This window comes from Bos taurus, chromosome 13 (genome assembly GCF_002263795.3).
Source record: "Bos taurus isolate L1 Dominette 01449 registration number 42190680 breed Hereford chromosome 13, ARS-UCD2.0, whole genome shotgun sequence".
In the NCBI taxonomy this organism is placed as follows: Eukaryota; Metazoa; Chordata; class Mammalia; order Artiodactyla; family Bovidae; genus Bos; species Bos taurus.
In genome coordinates this window covers 48,127,841-48,145,658 of record NC_037340.1, presented here as the reverse complement: position 1 = coordinate 48,145,658, position 17,818 = coordinate 48,127,841, and the positions used below count along the sequence as shown (strand labels likewise).

General features: G+C 37.8%; 1 protein-coding gene across 3 annotated transcripts in view; it reads right to left on the bottom strand.

Moving 5' to 3' along the window:
• The window catches only part of MCM8 (minichromosome maintenance 8 homologous recombination repair factor), a 46,264-nt gene that overhangs the window by 21,318 nt on the left and 7,128 nt on the right, over positions 1–17,818 (bottom strand). For 2 of the 3 annotated variants that reach the window (XM_010811422.4, XM_005214608.5), the window contains exons 6-10: positions 17,173–17,276; positions 16,201–16,399; positions 11,194–11,279; positions 4,899–5,050; positions 4,449–4,644 (exon numbers count right to left, since the gene is read on the bottom strand). In XM_010811422.4, coding sequence (XP_010809724.1) covers positions 4,449–4,644; positions 4,899–5,050; positions 11,194–11,279; positions 16,201–16,399; positions 17,173–17,276 — 737 coding nt within the window. The remainder of the gene's footprint in view (positions 1–4,448; positions 4,645–4,898; positions 5,051–11,193; positions 11,280–16,200; positions 16,400–17,172; positions 17,277–17,818) is intronic. The other variant, NM_001193036.1, reaches the window with a different exon arrangement.

Here is a 17,818-nt window from a genome sequence, read left to right as displayed (position 1 = left end):
CATGCAGTGTAGCACGGCAAAAAAAAAAAAAAATTGTAATCATGTGTTATGATTATGGGTTATTTTGCACCCTAATACTTTAGGGTAAAGAATTATCTTTTATATGAATAGACATCTTTAGACCTGTGTAGCCAAGTCATTGAAAGAAGGAGACTAAAGGGTGAACTGAATACACAATATTTAAAGAAAGAATAAAATTTCATTTTTTCAGTTGAAAGAATCAGAATAAATAAGGTCATATATTAACATATCAAGTATTATATTTAATATAAAGAAGTATCTCACATCTGTCAGTTGTATAAACAGGAACAAAAAGGACAGGGTGGGAGACATACAATCAGGAATAAACTCTGAATCATTTTCTCTCTGTTAATATATGTAAACACAAAGTTGGTATCCTGCCATATCCCCTTGGCAAATATTGTTCAGCATGCTCCTGCAGATCACTGCTCACCTCCTACCAAGCAACTGCATCTGTGTGCCAAAAGGCTTTCTACGGCTGCAGAAGCATTAGCAGCAGGCAGGCTGGGCAGAACAGAAGTGCTGGCATGTCTAATATTCTCAGGAGCAGCTCCAAATCTAGACCCTTAAATGGAAAAATACTGAGGCTAGGTCTTTAGTCAAGTGTCCCAGAGGCCTCAGAAAAGATTAAGCCTTCATTAAGGCACCAGACACTGATTGCCTCCCTTCTCTGTCTCACTTTCTCATTCCCTTCTCAGTATTTCTGGGGATTATCTCCCAGTAAACCACACTTATGCAAATCATTGTTTCTGAAGGAACCTAAACTAAAACAGCCTTCTATTTGTCTTCTCCATTCTCTTCTCAAAGGCTTCCATTTGTTAATCTAGCAAGGGTTGACAAGGAGATCCAACCAGTCCATCTTAAAGGAGATCAGTCGTGAATATTCATTGGAAGGACAGGTGTTAAAGTTGAAACTCCAATACTTTGGCCACCTGATGTGAAGAGCTGACTCACTGGAAAAGATCCTGATGCTGGGAAAGATTGAAGGCAGGAGGAGAAGGGGACAACAGAGGATGAGATGGTTGGATGGCATCACCAACTCAATGGACATGGGTTTGAGTGGACTCTGGGAGTTGGTGATGGACAGAGAGGCCTGGCGTGCTGTGGTTCAAGGAGTAGCAAAGAGTCGGACATGACTGAGCAACTGAACTGAACTGAACTGAAGGGGTGACAATTTTTCATAAAGGGCCAGAAAATAAATAGTTTCACTTTTACTGTCTAGGTCCTAACTACCCAACTTTCATTAAAGCAACAATCAATAATTTGCAAATTAATGGGTAGGGCTGTGTTCTAATAAAACTTTATTTACCAAAATAGGCAGCTTTCCTAGTTTGCCAATCCCTGCAAAATTAACAAATGGAGAGCCAAGAAAAATTCTAGATTTAGAACTAAAAGGTAAAAGCAAACTGTAGGAAGGAAACCCAAGTTTTTCATACTAACATACGTACTTCATTAAGTATGGCAGAAAAAAGGACCACCGCACATGTTCATTGTTATTTTAATTGGTAAGAGGTACCAAAGAGGTGTTTTGGTCCTCAACCAGGGAGTTCCGTGGCCACCTGCTACAGACCACTCACCACGCCACCACTTACCACCAGATCACCGGCGTCTCCCTAGGTCAGGGCACCCTATCTATCAGGATGGGTTTGGATGGCTATCTATTCAAAGGATATCTTTGAGGGTTTAAGAACAAAAAACCCTCAAGGAATCTATACTTTTCCCAACTTGCTAATTAACATATTAAAGGCAGAAAGAAAAAAGTGTCAAATTCTCCTAGAGCCCAAAGGCTAAATGACAAGATCTATTTTTCTAATACAACGCACTTCAAAATCTCAGTTCCTTACCTCTGTTTGGTATATCTACTATCTAGTCTCTCATTTTCTATTTCTTCAAAATTACCAAAAAACTGCCAAAATAACAGCACATTGTGTTAACCATGTTAAGGATATAATGAAATCTCATTTAATCTTTAGAACAACATTCTGAGGCAGGTGTTATTATTTCTACTTTAGAAGATAAAAATGAAGGAGAAATTAAATGCCCCAGATTACAACCGGAAGTGGCTGAAGCAAGATTCTAACTTAGGTTTCAGATCAGATCAGTCACTCAGTCATGTCCGACTCTTTGTGACCCCATGAATCGCAGCACGCCAGGCCTCCCTGTCCATCACCAACTCCCGGAGTTCACTCAGACTCACGTCCATTGAGTCAGTGATGCCATTCAGCCATCTCATCCTCTGTCGTCCCCTTCTCCTCCTGCCCCCAATCCCTCCCAGCATCAGAGTGTTTTCCAATGAGTCAACTCTTTGCATGAAGTGGCCAAAGTACTAGAGTTTCAGCTTTAGCATCATTCCTTCCAAAGAAATCCCAGGGCTCATCTCCTTCAGAATGGACTGGTTGGATCTCCTTGCAGTCCAAGGGACTCTCAAGAGTCTTCTCCAACACCACAGTTCAAAAGCATCAATTCTTCAGCACTCAGCCTTCTTCACAGTCCAACTCTCACATCCATACATGACCACAGGAAAAACCATAGCCTTGACTAGACAAACCTTTGTTGGCAAAGTAATGTCTCTGCTTTTGAATATGCTATCTAGGTTGGTCATAACTTTCCTTCCAAGGAGCAAGCGTCTTTTAATTTCATGGCTGCAGTCACCATCTGCAGTGATTTTGGAGCCCAGAAAAACAAAGTCTGACACTGTTTCCACTGTTTCCCCATCTATTTCCCATGAAGTGATGGGACCGGATGCCATGATCTTCGTTTTCTGAATGTTGAGCTTTAAGCCAACTTTTTCACTCTCCACTTTCACTTTCATCAAGAGGCTTTTTAGTTCCTTTTCACTTTCTGCCATAAGGGTGGTATCATCTGCATATCTGAGGTTATTGATATTTCTCCCGGCAATCTTGATTCCAGCTTGTGTTTCTTCCAGTCCAGCGTTTCTCATGATGTACTCTGCATAGAAGTTAAATAAACAGGGTGACAATATACAGCCTTGATGAACTCCTTTCCTATTTGGAACCAGTCTGTTGTTCCATGTCCAGTTCTAACTGTTGCTTCCTGACCTGCATACAAATTTCTCAAGAGGCAGATCAGGTGTTCTGGTATTGCCATCTCTTTCAGAATTTTCCACAGTTGCTTGTGATCCACACAGTCAAAGGCTTTGGCATAGTCAATAAAGCAGAAATAGATGTTTTTCTGGAACTCTCTTGCTTTTTCCATGATCCAGGGGATGTTGGCAATTTGATTTCTGGTTCCTCTGCCTTTTCTAAAACCAGCTTGAACATCATGAAGTTCACGGTTCACATATTGCTGAAGCCTGGCTTGGAGAATTTTGAGCATTACTTTACTAGCGTGTGAGATGAGTGCAGTTGTGCGGTAGTTTGAGCATTCTTTGGCATTGCCTTTCTTTGGGATTGGAATGAAAACTGACCTTTTCCAGTCCTGTGGCCACTGCTGAGTTTTCCAAATTAGGTTTATATCTCCCTAAAAAAGTCTGTAACCACTATAGCAAAAGTACCTCTACACTGTTTCTTCTCTATTGCAGGACAATAACAGAAATAAAAACTATTCTGAAATACTTCTCAATAGTAAGTGACTTCTATATGACTCTCTTTCTTGCTTTCTAAAAGTAAACAAGCAACCCTCTGCTCTACATACAACTAATTGAAATTACTTTGGAATTCACTGCCCCATGACTCTTCTGTTGAGTAACCAGTTAATGTGAGATAGTAAATTTTCCTTATTGTTTCAACTAGAGATGAGCAATCTTATTTGTAAAGGTACAAACAGTAAATATCTGTGACCCATCTCTATCACGTCTACTCAACTCTGTCACTGTAGCTCAAAAGCAGTCAGACGCTATGTAAATGAACGAGTGTGGCTGTGTTCCAATAAAAGTCTGTTTTTGGACAGCAAAATCTGACTTTCACATAATTTTGTATGTCATGAAATATTCTTCTTCTGATTTTCTTCAGTCATGAAAAAACATAAAAACCAATATTAGCTCACAGGCTATACAAAAATGAGTAAATAGCTGAATTATATCTCTTCCACCCTGCCCTTTTTGTTTGTATGAATAGGATTATATAATTGATGAATGGAAAATACTTCTTTATAGTCAACATAATACTTCATATATTCATATATGGCCTTATGTATTCTAATTCTTTGAACTGAATATGAAATTTCAGTTCAAATATGAATAGAAATAAAATATGAATAGAAATAAAATATGAAATTTTATCCCTTCTTTAAATATTATGTATACAGTTCACCCTTTAGTATCCTTTCAGTGACTTGGCTGCACAGGTCTAAAGATGTCTAATGAATTGTAATTTGCAACCATTTTGACTGGTTTTCAGTTACTGGTAGCCAAAAGCACCCCCAACATGCACATGATAAAATAAAACTTGAGATAATCTCATACATACTTGACAATGAGTTTAAACAGGTTTTCTTCAGACTGAATCTCCTGGATGGCATAAAGGTCTTTAAGTGAGAACTCCATCAATGCTCCATGCTTACATCCATCCTCGGAAGCCTTTGTTTTCTGTCCTTTGTTATTGCTAACAGAATTTGCTTCAATGTACAAAAGGAACATGCATTTGTCATTCTTATTTCGAGAACCTGTAAATTTCAAAGTACAAAAATACAGTAATTGGTATTTTCATTTTCCCTACAGAGATTCAAGTAGAATGTAAAAGAAAGGCATGGTGAGTTACATTACTAAATAAACCTTTATTTTAGAGTTAAAGTGTCACCTATATAAGAATCAAAGAGTTCTTTAAATTGCTGGAAATTCAGAAATATCTTTAAAAGGGAAAAGATGAATGCTGACAAACTACTGAGAGACAGTCAGATTGAGGAAAGTCATACCACACCTTCCTCAGCATTGGAGACTTTGACAACTCCGGTAATAGTCACTGTGTCTCCTGGGACACAGCTATCCACGAGATCATGAACAAGCTCACATTCTATTGTTCGTGGAATCCGACCTGCTTCTCGCTGATCATCAGACATCAACTCCTGTATTCTAAAAAGTTAAACAGTTTTCAGTCAGGACTTATACTGACTCTAGGTTATTTCTTCAACATATTAACTAATCAGGGTCCACATGGTGCTAAGCTAGATAAAGGGCAGTTCTTTAGTTTAAAAAAGTTCAACAGTATATCTAAAACTACTTTGGCAATTTCCAATTAAAGATAGCAGAATAGGCACATGCATTAGCCTACCTTCCCATCAAAATGTGCACCAAGATGACAGTCACTCAAAGAGTGAAGGGAAATTTGGGGGTGTGCGGAGGTGCCATCAACAAGTAAGAGATATGAAATTTTAGAAAATAGAAAATGGAAAAGTATTGATGGATAAAATAAGGTGAATTCCAGAATACACACAGGAAAAATTTACACAGGTACAAGAGCAGTGGGAGCCAATGTTCTCAGCCCCAGAGAGCCTTCTAAGTTGGAGCTGGCAGGAATGAAAACTGGGAGTGGATGGCTGAAACAAAACAAGATAATCAACTGAAAGCAAGTCACTGAATAGCTATTCAGAAATTATTTGGAAGGTGGGTAGACAGGAAGGCACAAGAATGAGGGCACCCCACCAGAGCCATCAGGCCTCCCTACGCAGCAAAACCAGAGCACTGTTTCAAGGAAACAGACCATCTACTCTGTGAAGGTAGATAAAGTGTCCAGAGGGGAGTCAGAGCTCCAACATAAGGCTCCTCATTCTGGCACCTGAGGAGCCCAAATCAAATTAAAAAACACATTCATAAAGCAAAAGGTGATAGTCAAAACCGTACCTTCTATCCAGTGATGAGGCTTTTTGAAGAAAAACTCCTACCCAAGAAATAGCAAAGGAAACCTACCTACCTACTTCAAATTTCTCATTCCTCATCAGATATTTGAGGATGAAATGGCAACAATTCAAAAAGGAGAGGAGCATTAAAAACAAAACAAGCTAACAGTTTCTGAGAAAACATTACCTTCACAAAACAAGAATAAGCTGCTATAAAAAAGAAACTATTGGAAAACACAGGTGTGAAATCAGGAAAGTTCAGTTCAGAAGCTCAGTCGTGTCTGACTCTTTGCGACCCCATGAACTGCAGCACGCCAGGCCTCCCTATCCATCACCAACTCCCGGAGTTTACTCAGACTCATGTCCATCAAGTCGGTGATACCATCCAGCCATCTCATCCTCTGTCATCCCCTTCTCCTCCTGCCCCCAATCCCTCCCAGCATCAGAGTCTTTTCAATGAGTCAACTCTTCGCATGAGGTGACCAAAGTATTGGAAAGTTAAAGATGTATATAAAAAGCAAACATTTACAGAAGGGATACAAGCAAAAAAACAAAGAAATCTAGAGAAGAACATAAAACAAAGGATGGGGGGATTCCCAGGTGGTCCAGTGGTTAAGAACGTGTCTTGCAATTCAGGGAACATGGGTTCGATCCCAGGCCATGGAGCAACTAAGCCCACATGCAAAACTAGAGAACTTACATGCTGCAACTACTGAGCCTCTGTGTTCTACAGCCCAAGAGCCACAACTAGAGGGAAGCCCTAGTGCCTGGAGAACCTTGGGCACCACAACAAAGAGCATATGTGCCACAAATAAGACCCAATGCAGTTAAATAAATAAATATTTTTTTAAAAAAAAGCAAGGGTGAAGGATAAGCAACTAAATGGATAAACCTGAAGGGAAGTACAAAGAGAGAAAACAGAAAGGAGATATTCTAGAGTGGAAAAGAGTGTCAAGCAGAATGAAGACATGATCAGATAGACTCAAACTTTTCCAGAACACCATAGATAAAAAGATTACAAAGAGTTGGAAAAGTGCTAAACAAGATTAAAGTCCAAATATGAAGCATGTTAAAATATGAAATAATTCAGTGAAGCATGAGAAAAGATAATCCATTTTTTAAAAACATTCTCTCTTTAAAAAAAAATTTATTTGGCTGTATCTTAGTTGTGGCACAGGGGCTCAGTAGTGGCAGCCCACGGGCTTAGCTGTCCCATAGCACATGGGATCTTAGTTCTCTGACCAGGGATCAAACCCACGCTCCCTGCATTGGAAGGCAGATTCTTAACCACTGGACCAGCAGGGAAGTGCCAAAGATAATCCATTTTGATTTTGATGCTTGGTCATTTACCTTTAAGGGGGGAAAAAGCCCAACAAAACAACCCAACCCAATTACACAAATTACATTTCCTTCTCTTGGCATCTGATCACCTGAGTTGATTCTTTGTTGAACAATATTTACATTATCATTAAAAACATAAGTGCTGTTTGTTGGTTTTTATCAGATATGACCTATGAATAAAATATAACAGATAATTCTGATTAGGAAACAGAAGGAAACCTGGACAATTTAAAAATAACATTTTAGCTGGAAAAAGTCCAAAGGTGGAAGGGGAAGAAGGGAAAGCAGGTACCATTGAAAGGTTGTTGTTGACCCACAAAAAGACGCCGGGATTCTTGGCCTCCGGAGGAGGAGAATTCAATCCGGGGCCAGAGACGAGGCTTGATCACTCAGAGCTTTTGTGTAATAAAGTTTTATTAAAGTATAAAGAAGATAGAGAAAGCTTCTGACATAGGCATCAGAAGGGGGCAGAAAGAGTACCCCCCTGCTAGTCTTCAGCTGGATGTTATATAGTCATTAGCAGTCTGTTAATAAAAGAATGTCTTAAAACTCAGAATGGCACCAGGTCCCTCATCCATAAGATGTATTTTGGGATAATCTTGGCACCAGACAATTCATCCTGGGCCATAAAACAATTGACTTGAATCTTGTAGAAGGGCAGATTACCATACAAATAGTTTTATTTACATAGATTAGGGGAACAATGAGTATAACATACTGCTTTGTCAAGTAGGTTCTGAGCCATTAGGCGGAACTTGAAGACAGAGTTTGGGGTAAATGCATAGTACATTAACATAGCTTACTGCTGCTGCTAAGTCACTTCAGTCGTGTCCGACTCTGTGTGACCCCATAGACGGCAGCCCACCAGGCTCCCCCATCCCTGGGATTCTCCAGGCAAGATCACTGAAGTGGGTTGCCATTTCCTTCTCCAATGCATGAAAGTGAAAAGTGAAAGTAAAGTCGCTCAGTCATGTCTGACCCTCAGGGACCCCACGGACTGCAGCCTTCTAGGCTCCTCCGTCCACGGGATTCTCCAGGCAGGAGTACGGGAGTGGGGTGCCATTGCCTTCTCCGAACATAGCTTAAGGACAAACATTTCCATAAGAAAAATGCATTGGTTAACTCAAGGTTTGAGAATAGTTAACTTCAGGTGAAACCAGGTGTCATTATGGCAACACAGTATTTTAAGAGAAACCTCCTTTTAAATTTGTATAGAGAAGGAAAAAAATATCGCTAGTTTGTTCCCTCCTGCGGTCAAGAGAGATAAAAATGTCGGACACTTGCAGCCTATTTCCTGTTTGGAGACCCCTGGCCTTCCTGCCTGTTACTCTCTCACCATGTCTCTAATGTCCTCAGCTCACAGAGTGGATGAGTAAAGTGAAAAAAGAGACATGATAATGCTATCTAGAATTATGTATAGGACAAGAAGTTGTAGGAACTGTGACCTTCTATGTTGATTAAGTTTTTTAAAACATTTAATATGCATTATTTTAAAACCTTCTAATCACTTACATGATGAATGTAAGCACAAACCCGACTGCACAATTACCCACTACCTTCACTCTCAAAGCACATTTAAAAACTGCCAAACTGGGACTTCCCTGGTGGTCCAGTGGTTAAGAATTCGCCTGCCAATGTAGGGTACACGGGTTTAATCCCTGGTCCAGGAAGATCCCTCATGCCACAGGGCAACTAAGCCCATGGACCACAACTACTGAGCCCACGCTCTAGAGCTCACGAGCCACAACTACTGAGCCCACGTGCCACAACTACTGAAGCCTGAATGCCTAGAGTCCATGCTCTGCAATAAGAGAAGCCACCAAAATGAAAAGCCCACGCACTACAACTAGAGAGTAGCCTCCACTCGTCACAACTAGAGACAGCCTGAGCACAGCCAAAAGTAAATTAATCAATTAAAATCCTGGTGAACTGCAATGAGAAGCATCAGAATGACACAAACATGCTAAGATCACTTTGCTTTAAAAAAAGTATATTTTAGACTTTTCTTATTAAAAGAACACCTATTTCTATGGCACCTTTGGAAAAACTTAAAAACATAGATAAACAGAAAGAAGAAAATAACAATCACCCTCATCTCACTTCCCAAACAGTATACTCTCAACATGTCTTATTTAACAGTGTTGTTTTTTAAAAAAAGATAAATAAAGTCAGTATTATATATTAATAGCAGAAAACATTCTGTGACCTGCTTTATCACTAAACTTAGTGTAAACATTTCTGGATGTCATTTCGAAACACTCTCCTACATCATCATAATTAGTGGCTATACAGTAATTCACTGTACCATCCTTCTTATAATATTAACTTCAGATGTTTAGGCTATTCTCAATTTTTGGTCATCAACACTGTGAAAACGAACCTTCAGCAAGTAATTTCTGCAAGTGTTGTGACTGTCTTCATCAGATGAACTCCTAGAACTGGGACTGCTTCTGATTCTGATATGCACTATAAAACTGTCACCCTGATGCATCCAAACATTTCAGTGCTAGCTGAAAAACTATAATTTAATTCCTTATGGACATCCAAACTAAGGCTCAGAAAAAAATGAAACTGAATTTACCGTAAATGGCAAGAAGGTGCCCTTTCTTCTAGGGCAAAAAATCATTTTATCAATAGACTAAAACAACTATCATGTAAGCTAACATTGCATTAACAAAGTTTTACTATAACTGACTCATTTAAAATGAACTTGAGTAATACCTTTTAAAAACCCACAAAAAGGATTTAAATGGTATGGGGAGGGAGGTGGGAGGGGGGTTCAGGATGGGGAACACCTGTACACCAGTGGCGGATTCATGTTGATGTACACAAAATCAATACAATATTGTAAAGTAATTAGCCTCCAATTAAAATAAATAAATTTATATTTAAAAAAAAAGGATTTAAATGTCCTCTTTTTCTCAATCATCTACTCCTAAGTTTGATTTCCTAATATTAGGAGATGATCATTCAAATTCAGTTAAAATACTTACGCCTATTTTTAGCCTGCTATTTTTCCCTGAAAACAAAGAGACTTTAAAATCACTTAAAAGCCATAATAATGTAATTAAATCACTGGATCTTCCATGGATCTATGTGGACCTCATAGCACCTTTGAGGCCCTCACTACCCTTTTCAGTGGTGAAAGTATTACAGACACAGGCTGGAAACTAGGCTTCCCCATTCACAAGGCACAAGATCACACTCAAGAGTTTTAAACATTTCGTCTTCTATAAAATGCTGTGTTTGTAAAGATCTCAGTATAGTGCACAGTTGATTACTGTATATATTGGTCTTGGTTTTTACAGGGCAGAAGGATGTCAAGCTAGGACAGGGCTTGGTAGCAATTTACTTCACTTTTCCCCCATGTTCTTAGAAGTTTCCTGGATAGCACTCTGACTTCAAAACTATCCATTACATTATATTTAGGAATGAGTTACAGGGCTATAGCCAGAAAAAAAATGGGATAAACTGTTAGACTAAAACTATACACACATAAACTATCTGACTTTCAAAAACAAAAAACAAGTTTTTTTAAATACCTATACAGTAAAACGTCTCATGAATAGTGTGAACATAAGATGAAATATCTATTTCTAAGGGAGTCTCTATTTTAAAACTTGAAAACAATATTATTTCTAGAATATCTTCATTATGGAATGAAACACTGTTGTTTAGTTGCTAAGTCATGTCTGACTTTTGTGACCCCACGGACCGTAGTCTGTCATTAATCTGTCATACAGCTTTGCTTATATGTAAATCCAGTTCAATGAGTCACATAAATGAGATACAAAATAATTTCTCAGTAGCAAAATGACAAAACACTTGCCCATCAAATCCTTTCTGGAATCTGATAGAAAACAAATCTCAAATAAAGATAATTATCACTTCAACACATAACTCTTCACCAAATAAACCTTTTATACTTTATTACTCTCTACACATAAGAATCAAAGTATAATACAGGAATACTGTAAATTTACTTGGCAGTATGAGAGCTCTAAAACCTGCCTTTTATTTAATGGTCTGATTGCTTACTTGATTGACTGCCAGTCCATCGTAACTGTGAGAGGAGAGCTACGAAGAGCCGTAAATGACTTCCCTCGACATGCTGGCACAGGACACTGCAACAAGATTAATTCACACTTAAATTTTGCTAAATTATAATCATATCTCAGGAAAATTCAAGTTAAAATGCTTCATTTAGTACGTTTAAAAGTTGATCCCAGAACAGTATTAAAGTAAGATGAGCTAAAAGCTGCAATGATCTATTTCCTTCTATTACTGATTCTGTTTTTGAGGCACTTTTTCACCTGGTCTCTCTTGGTTACTGCTCTTATTCTTTCTGCTGTGGGTATGCAAGGCTCCTTACATGCCTCTCACACCAAGCACTTATTCGTTCCTTTGTATTCAAGTACTGTCCCAATCCTTGAACATTCACTTATATCCAGTCCCACACATCCAGCCCCAATCTTCTCTTTTTCAAAAGCCTTTCTTGGTCTTCTTTAATCCCCAGTTCTCCTATCTAATCTCTTTCTGCCCTATCTGTATAGTATTAAATATAATATTTTTATTGTACCACACAGGCAGTCCTCAACATGTCAGTGTTCAAGTTTTCATGAATCATTTATTTTCATAAATCACTTAAGTACCTCAAGATGCATTTATAAATAAAGAGACTGTGGCAAACTGTGTTTTCCAAATATGGTTGCAATATCTCCCCTCAAACCTTTCCAGAACCTTGCCACTCCCCTATTAAGAGCTGGAGTCTAATTTCCCTCTCCTGGAATGTGGACAGGCTTGTGACTCACTTTGAAACCAACTGAATGTGACCGAAGTGATGCTGTTTGACTTCTAAGGCTGCCTCAAGAGGCAAAGCCATTCCTGCCGTCAGCTGGAACTCTGCCTCTTGAAGCTATCGGCAGTCATGTGAGCAGGAGGAGTGTCCTGAGCAACTATACTGTGTGTGAGAAGCCAAAACCAGCCCACAGAGAAAGATAATATAGAGAAGAGATGCTGGCCAGCGCCCAGCCACTCCAGTCCCTTGCTGTTCCATCCAGCTTCATAAGAGATCAAGACTTAGAAATACCAAGACAACCAGTTCTTCAAAACTCAACCTACAGAAACCATGTGAAATAATAAAATGATTGTTATTTTGAGTCACTATGGTGATTAGTTATGCAGCAATAGTGACTATAACAGAGACCACCTGGAACAATCATCCTTCTGATCATTTTGCTTCACTTAAGTTCAGACACATGAATAACAAGTTAGCATTTCTACCTACTATATTATAGGGCATGGAAATACCTTGGTCAAATAATATTTACAGAAAATATCTGATTTAAATTAGGATTTAAATTCTGGCCTTGCCAGGGAATTCTCTGGTGATCCAGAGGTTAAGACTCTGTACTTTCACTCCAAGGTCTTGGGTTCAATCCCTATTCGGGAAATTAAGATTCTGCAAGCTGTATGGCATGGCCCCAAAAATAAAATTAAAAAAAAAACAAAACACCTGACCTCTCTGACCTAAAGGCAGTCCTGAATCTTAAGCCCAAATAGTAGATGCCACACATTTATCAACACTATTGATTATTCAGAACCAACAGCTGAACACATTCTGTTCTTCCTACAAGAGAAGGAAGCCTTAGGAAGTTCAATCTGAGTAAAAATGTAATTAATGCTAAACTTATTAAAGTCTAAGGATGGTAACGGCAACTCTGGAAAAGAAGAATAGGTATGGCAAGTTTCTCTACCTTATTAAAAGTTTTAATAAGGTCAATGTAAGTAGGACCATGTAGATCTGGTATAGGAACAGTAATATAAAACAGATTCATGTGTCTACAGGAGTATAGTGTACGACAGATGACATATTACACATCAGTAGAAATAGAAGGATTAATGTAGAAATGGTGACAATTGGGTTTTCACCTAAAATAATAAAATTAGATCCTTAGCTTAATGCCATTCACAAAGTTAAATTTCAGATGGACGAAAGATCTAAATAGAAAATACAAGACTTAAAAGTACTGGAAGAAGAAAAACATGGCCTGAAAAGATACATGCACTTCAAGGTTCACTGCAGCATTGTTTACAACAGCTAAAACATGGAAGCAACCTAAATGTCCATTGACAGAGGAATGGATAAAAATGTGGTACATACATACAATGGAGTAGTACTCAGCCATTAAAAAGAATGAAATAAGGCCATTTGTAGCAAGATGGATGGACCTAAAGAGTGTCATACTGAGTGAAGTAAGTCAGACAGAAAAGGAGAACTATCATATGATACTCCTTATACATGGAATCTAAAAAGAAATGATACAAATGAATTTACTTACAAAACAGAAAAGAGACTCAGAAAACAAACTTACGGTTGCCAGGTGGAAGGGACAGTTAGGGACTTTGGGAAGGTCATGTACACACTGCTGTATTTAAAATGAATAACCAAGAAAGACCTATTGTACAGCACATGGAACTCTGCTCAATGTTATGTGGCAGCCTGGATGGGAGGAGGGTTTGAGGGAGAATGGAGACGTGTGCGTGCGTGCGTGTGTGTGTGTACATATATATATATATATATATATGGATGTGTGTGTGTGTGTGTGTACATATATATATATATATATATATATATGGATGAGTCCCTTTGCTGTTCACTTGAAACTATCACAACTGTGAATTGGCTGGATAGGAGGAGGGTTTGGGGGAGAATGGAGACGTGTGTGTGTGTATACACATATATATATGTATATGTGTGTGTGTGTGTGTGTGTATATATATATATATATATATGGATGAGTCCCTTTGCTGTTCACTTGAAACTATCACAACTGTGAATTGGCTATAGGCCAATACAAAATGTTTTTGGGGTTAAAAAAAGAATAAAATTAAATTTTAAAAGTATTGGAAGAAAATGTTAAGAGCGATGCTTATAATGCTTGAGTGAGGGGCCCTTCTTAAGCTATGCATTTGTAACAGAGTCATAAGGAAAAAGACTGATCAATCTAACCATGTCAAAATGTAAAACTCTAAAACAAAAAATGTACCACAAAGTTAAACTAAAGACTGGGAGAAAATATCTATAATGTAAGAAATCAAAGGGTATGCTCCCAACCCAGGAATCAAACCCAGGTCTCCCACATTGCAGGTGATTCTTTACCAGCTGAGCCACAAGGAAGCCCAAGAATACTGAAATGGGTAGCCTATCCGTTCTCCAGTGGATCTTCCTGACTCAGGAATCAAACCAGGGTCTCCTGCATTGCAGGCGGATTCGTTACCAACTGAGCTATGAGGGAACCCTATTCAATATCTAAAATTCATAAAAACTTCTATCCATAGTATAAACAGAAAAATGAACAGAAATTAAAACAAAATTCAATAAAGTAACTGAATGACCAATAAAGATGTGAAAAGATGCTCAAACATAACAGAAATCATAGACATTCATATTAAAAATGAAATACCATTTTATACCCATCAGTCTGGCAAAAATTAAAAAACCCAACAATACTAAGTGTTAATGAAAATATGGGGAAATTGTAACAGCCTAATACTACCAGAAGGGGTGTAAGTTGGGACCAACATTCTGGAAAGTACTTTGGCTACAGCCTAAAAAGTTAAAATTAAGCATATCATATAACTGAGGAATTCCTCTGCTAAGGAGACGTGTATAAGAACGTTCTCAGCGGCATCATTCGTAATTGTGAAAAAGTGGAAACAGCACCATGTCTGCCAGGAGAATGGATAAACAGTGACTATTCCTTTACTCCACTCAGTAAATGAAAAGATTTAGATATGTATCAAGACAGGTATGAGGAGTGGGAGGGATATATGTATACAAATGGCTGATGCATGATGTTGTACAGCAGAAACACAACCCTATAGAACAATTGTACTCCAAAAATAATAATAAAAAAACAGGCAGAATTCCAAAATAACCAAGTGAAAAAAAGGTAGCAATTTGCTACCTTCAGAATATCACTTATGTAAACAAAACAAATCCTATACATATATATAATCAAACATGAAAATGTAGATTTGAAGAATACATGCTGATTTCATAATAGTGGCTCCAGGGGTAGAACAAGTTTAATGGAACTGTAGAGGGAAACAAAGAGACTTTATAATACACTTAACATTTTTTGTTAAAAAATTAGCTAAATATTTGCCAACTCATAATGGTGCTATCCCCACTCCAGTGTTCTTGCCTGGAGAATCCCAGGGATGGGTGAGCCTGGTGGGCTGCCATCTCTGGGGTCGCACAGAGTCGGACACGACTGAAGCGAATTAGCAGCAGCAATGGTGCCATACAGATATTAGTTACATTATTTATACATTTTCTGTAGTTTTAAAATCTATAGTTTAACAAAAAAGGAACACATCACTTTCAAACAGCAAAACAAAGGGAAGAAAACAATAAGTGTACCTATTAAGTTAAAATATAAAAAAATGAACAGAAAGAATACATGTTAACTTCAAGATAGTGGCTGTCTCTGGGAATGGGACAAGCAAGGGGTAAAAAAGAGACTAAAGTTACACCAGTAATGCTTTATGTATCTTTCAAGATATATCTGGTGCTGGCAAAATGTAAATTCTAAGTGATGGGTAGAGATGTTTCATTTCTTTATTTTCTGTACCCTGAAGTATTTTATAATTTAAAAACCAAAAATAATAAAAATAAGCTCTGTATTTAGAAACACTGGGAAACGGTTTCCGTACACTGATTTGTCTTCTTTATCAAGATAAAGAAGGATGTAGTCAGGACTCCCCTGGTGGTCAATGGTTAAGAATCCGCCTTGCAACGCACAGGATGTGGGTTCGATTCCTAGTTAGGGAACTAAGATCCCACATGCTGCAGGGCAACTAATAAGCCCGTGCTCCACATCTACTGAGCCTGCTGTGATCTGGAGCCTGCACGCCATGCAATTCATGACGCAATAAAGATCTCACATGCCACAACTACTGCAGCTAACTGATACAGCCAAATAAATGAATAAATAATATTTTTAAAAACAATGAAGTAGTTAAAGAACATGATATCACCTTTGTGGGAAGATTATATTTTCCATCTGGAAGAGATAAACTCTGAATTTCTCCACATGCAGCACAAAGAAAAGCCATCTTGGTACAAAGAGGCTTTGTATTACTGACTCGAACCACTGTTCCTCTCAGAGCAATGTATTTTCCATAGTAATTTGCTCGGACGTTCTTCAACTGTGTCAGTGGCTCATAATTATACACCCTAAAAGCAAAAATAGGAACGTATTTACTATGAACTCACAGTGAGCACAAAGTTGAGGTTGTCTGTATTTTCACAAGTTCCTTTTAGAAGCTAGTATGGAATTCCCAAACCATATCACCCCATATATCAGGAATTTTACAAATATTAAGTCATCCTTAAAAATAAAAGAAGTTAAATCTTCCCTTTTACTCTTGTCCCATTGGCTGTTCTCTATGGGAAAAGGAAAAAATAACGCCAAAGGGAAAGTCTCAGATTCAGCAATTTTTGAGTTTCTAACTTCTTTTTCAAGCAGTATTAGGAAATGTCTTTTTTAAATTCTGGGGAAAAACAAAACAAAAATACCTGATGATCACCTTATTCATCTCTTCCAATGTGAATTTAAAATCTTGTAATACAATACAGATAAATTCAAGAAAAAAGTCCATTTGTTCTGTGTTTAATAGAAATCTAATAACTTGAACAAAATTTAATTACACCACTTAGTGTATTACAGGGATTATTAAATGTAATCAGCAGAGTCTAGATAGGCATACATCCAAAGTTAACACAAAAATTTGCAGGCTCATATATCAACTGATTTGGGCAGAAAAGGTTTATTTCTATCATGATCTCTTTAAATTCAGCATGTTCACTTGGGTATGATAACCACTGAGTTAGCAATAAAGTCATACCCTTTTTACTGATTTCTCTGACTTTATAAAATGAGGTTCTCATTCTTAAATAGGCTTCAGTGCCTGATTGTGATAATACTTTAATACCAGCAAATTCTTCACCTTGCGTGAATGTGTGGCACATTAACCACTGTTTCCCCATTTCGAGACAATCCTTCTTGGGCTTGTAACTCAGCTGCATGCCTTTCGAGGTCCTTAGTTAATACCTAGACAAGACAGACATTTACTTAAGAGTTACTTAACAAAATATCCTCTTGAAGCAGAACTCTTTTACAGAGACTATGAAGTTTAGAATATAAACACTTCAGAGAGATTAACAGAACTCTAACTGCCCTTTAAAATTATGATATTTAATTAAGATCAATTATTTTATAGTGGATTATGTTTTACCTGGGGTTTTGCTGTCCCTGGACTGACAGAAAGTCTGCTACTTTCTGTCTCAACTAAACCTAGTATTAAAAGTCCTTACAGAAGCCCCCAAAGCTATACATTCTAGATGTATTCTGGTGAAAAAATATTTTCTACTTCTTCAAATTCAATGTTAAGATAAAGAAATAAAGATGACTTCTGAAATAACCAATACTTACTTTCTTGGCATTTGACATTAGGTAAAATAAATATTTACCATCTACTTGTGTACAAAGCAGCATGCTGCCATGAAAAAAATAATCATCTCTGAAAAAAATGGCTCAACTCTGAAAAAAATGAGATGTGAATACACAGCTGTAATTGTTACCATAAAGATATA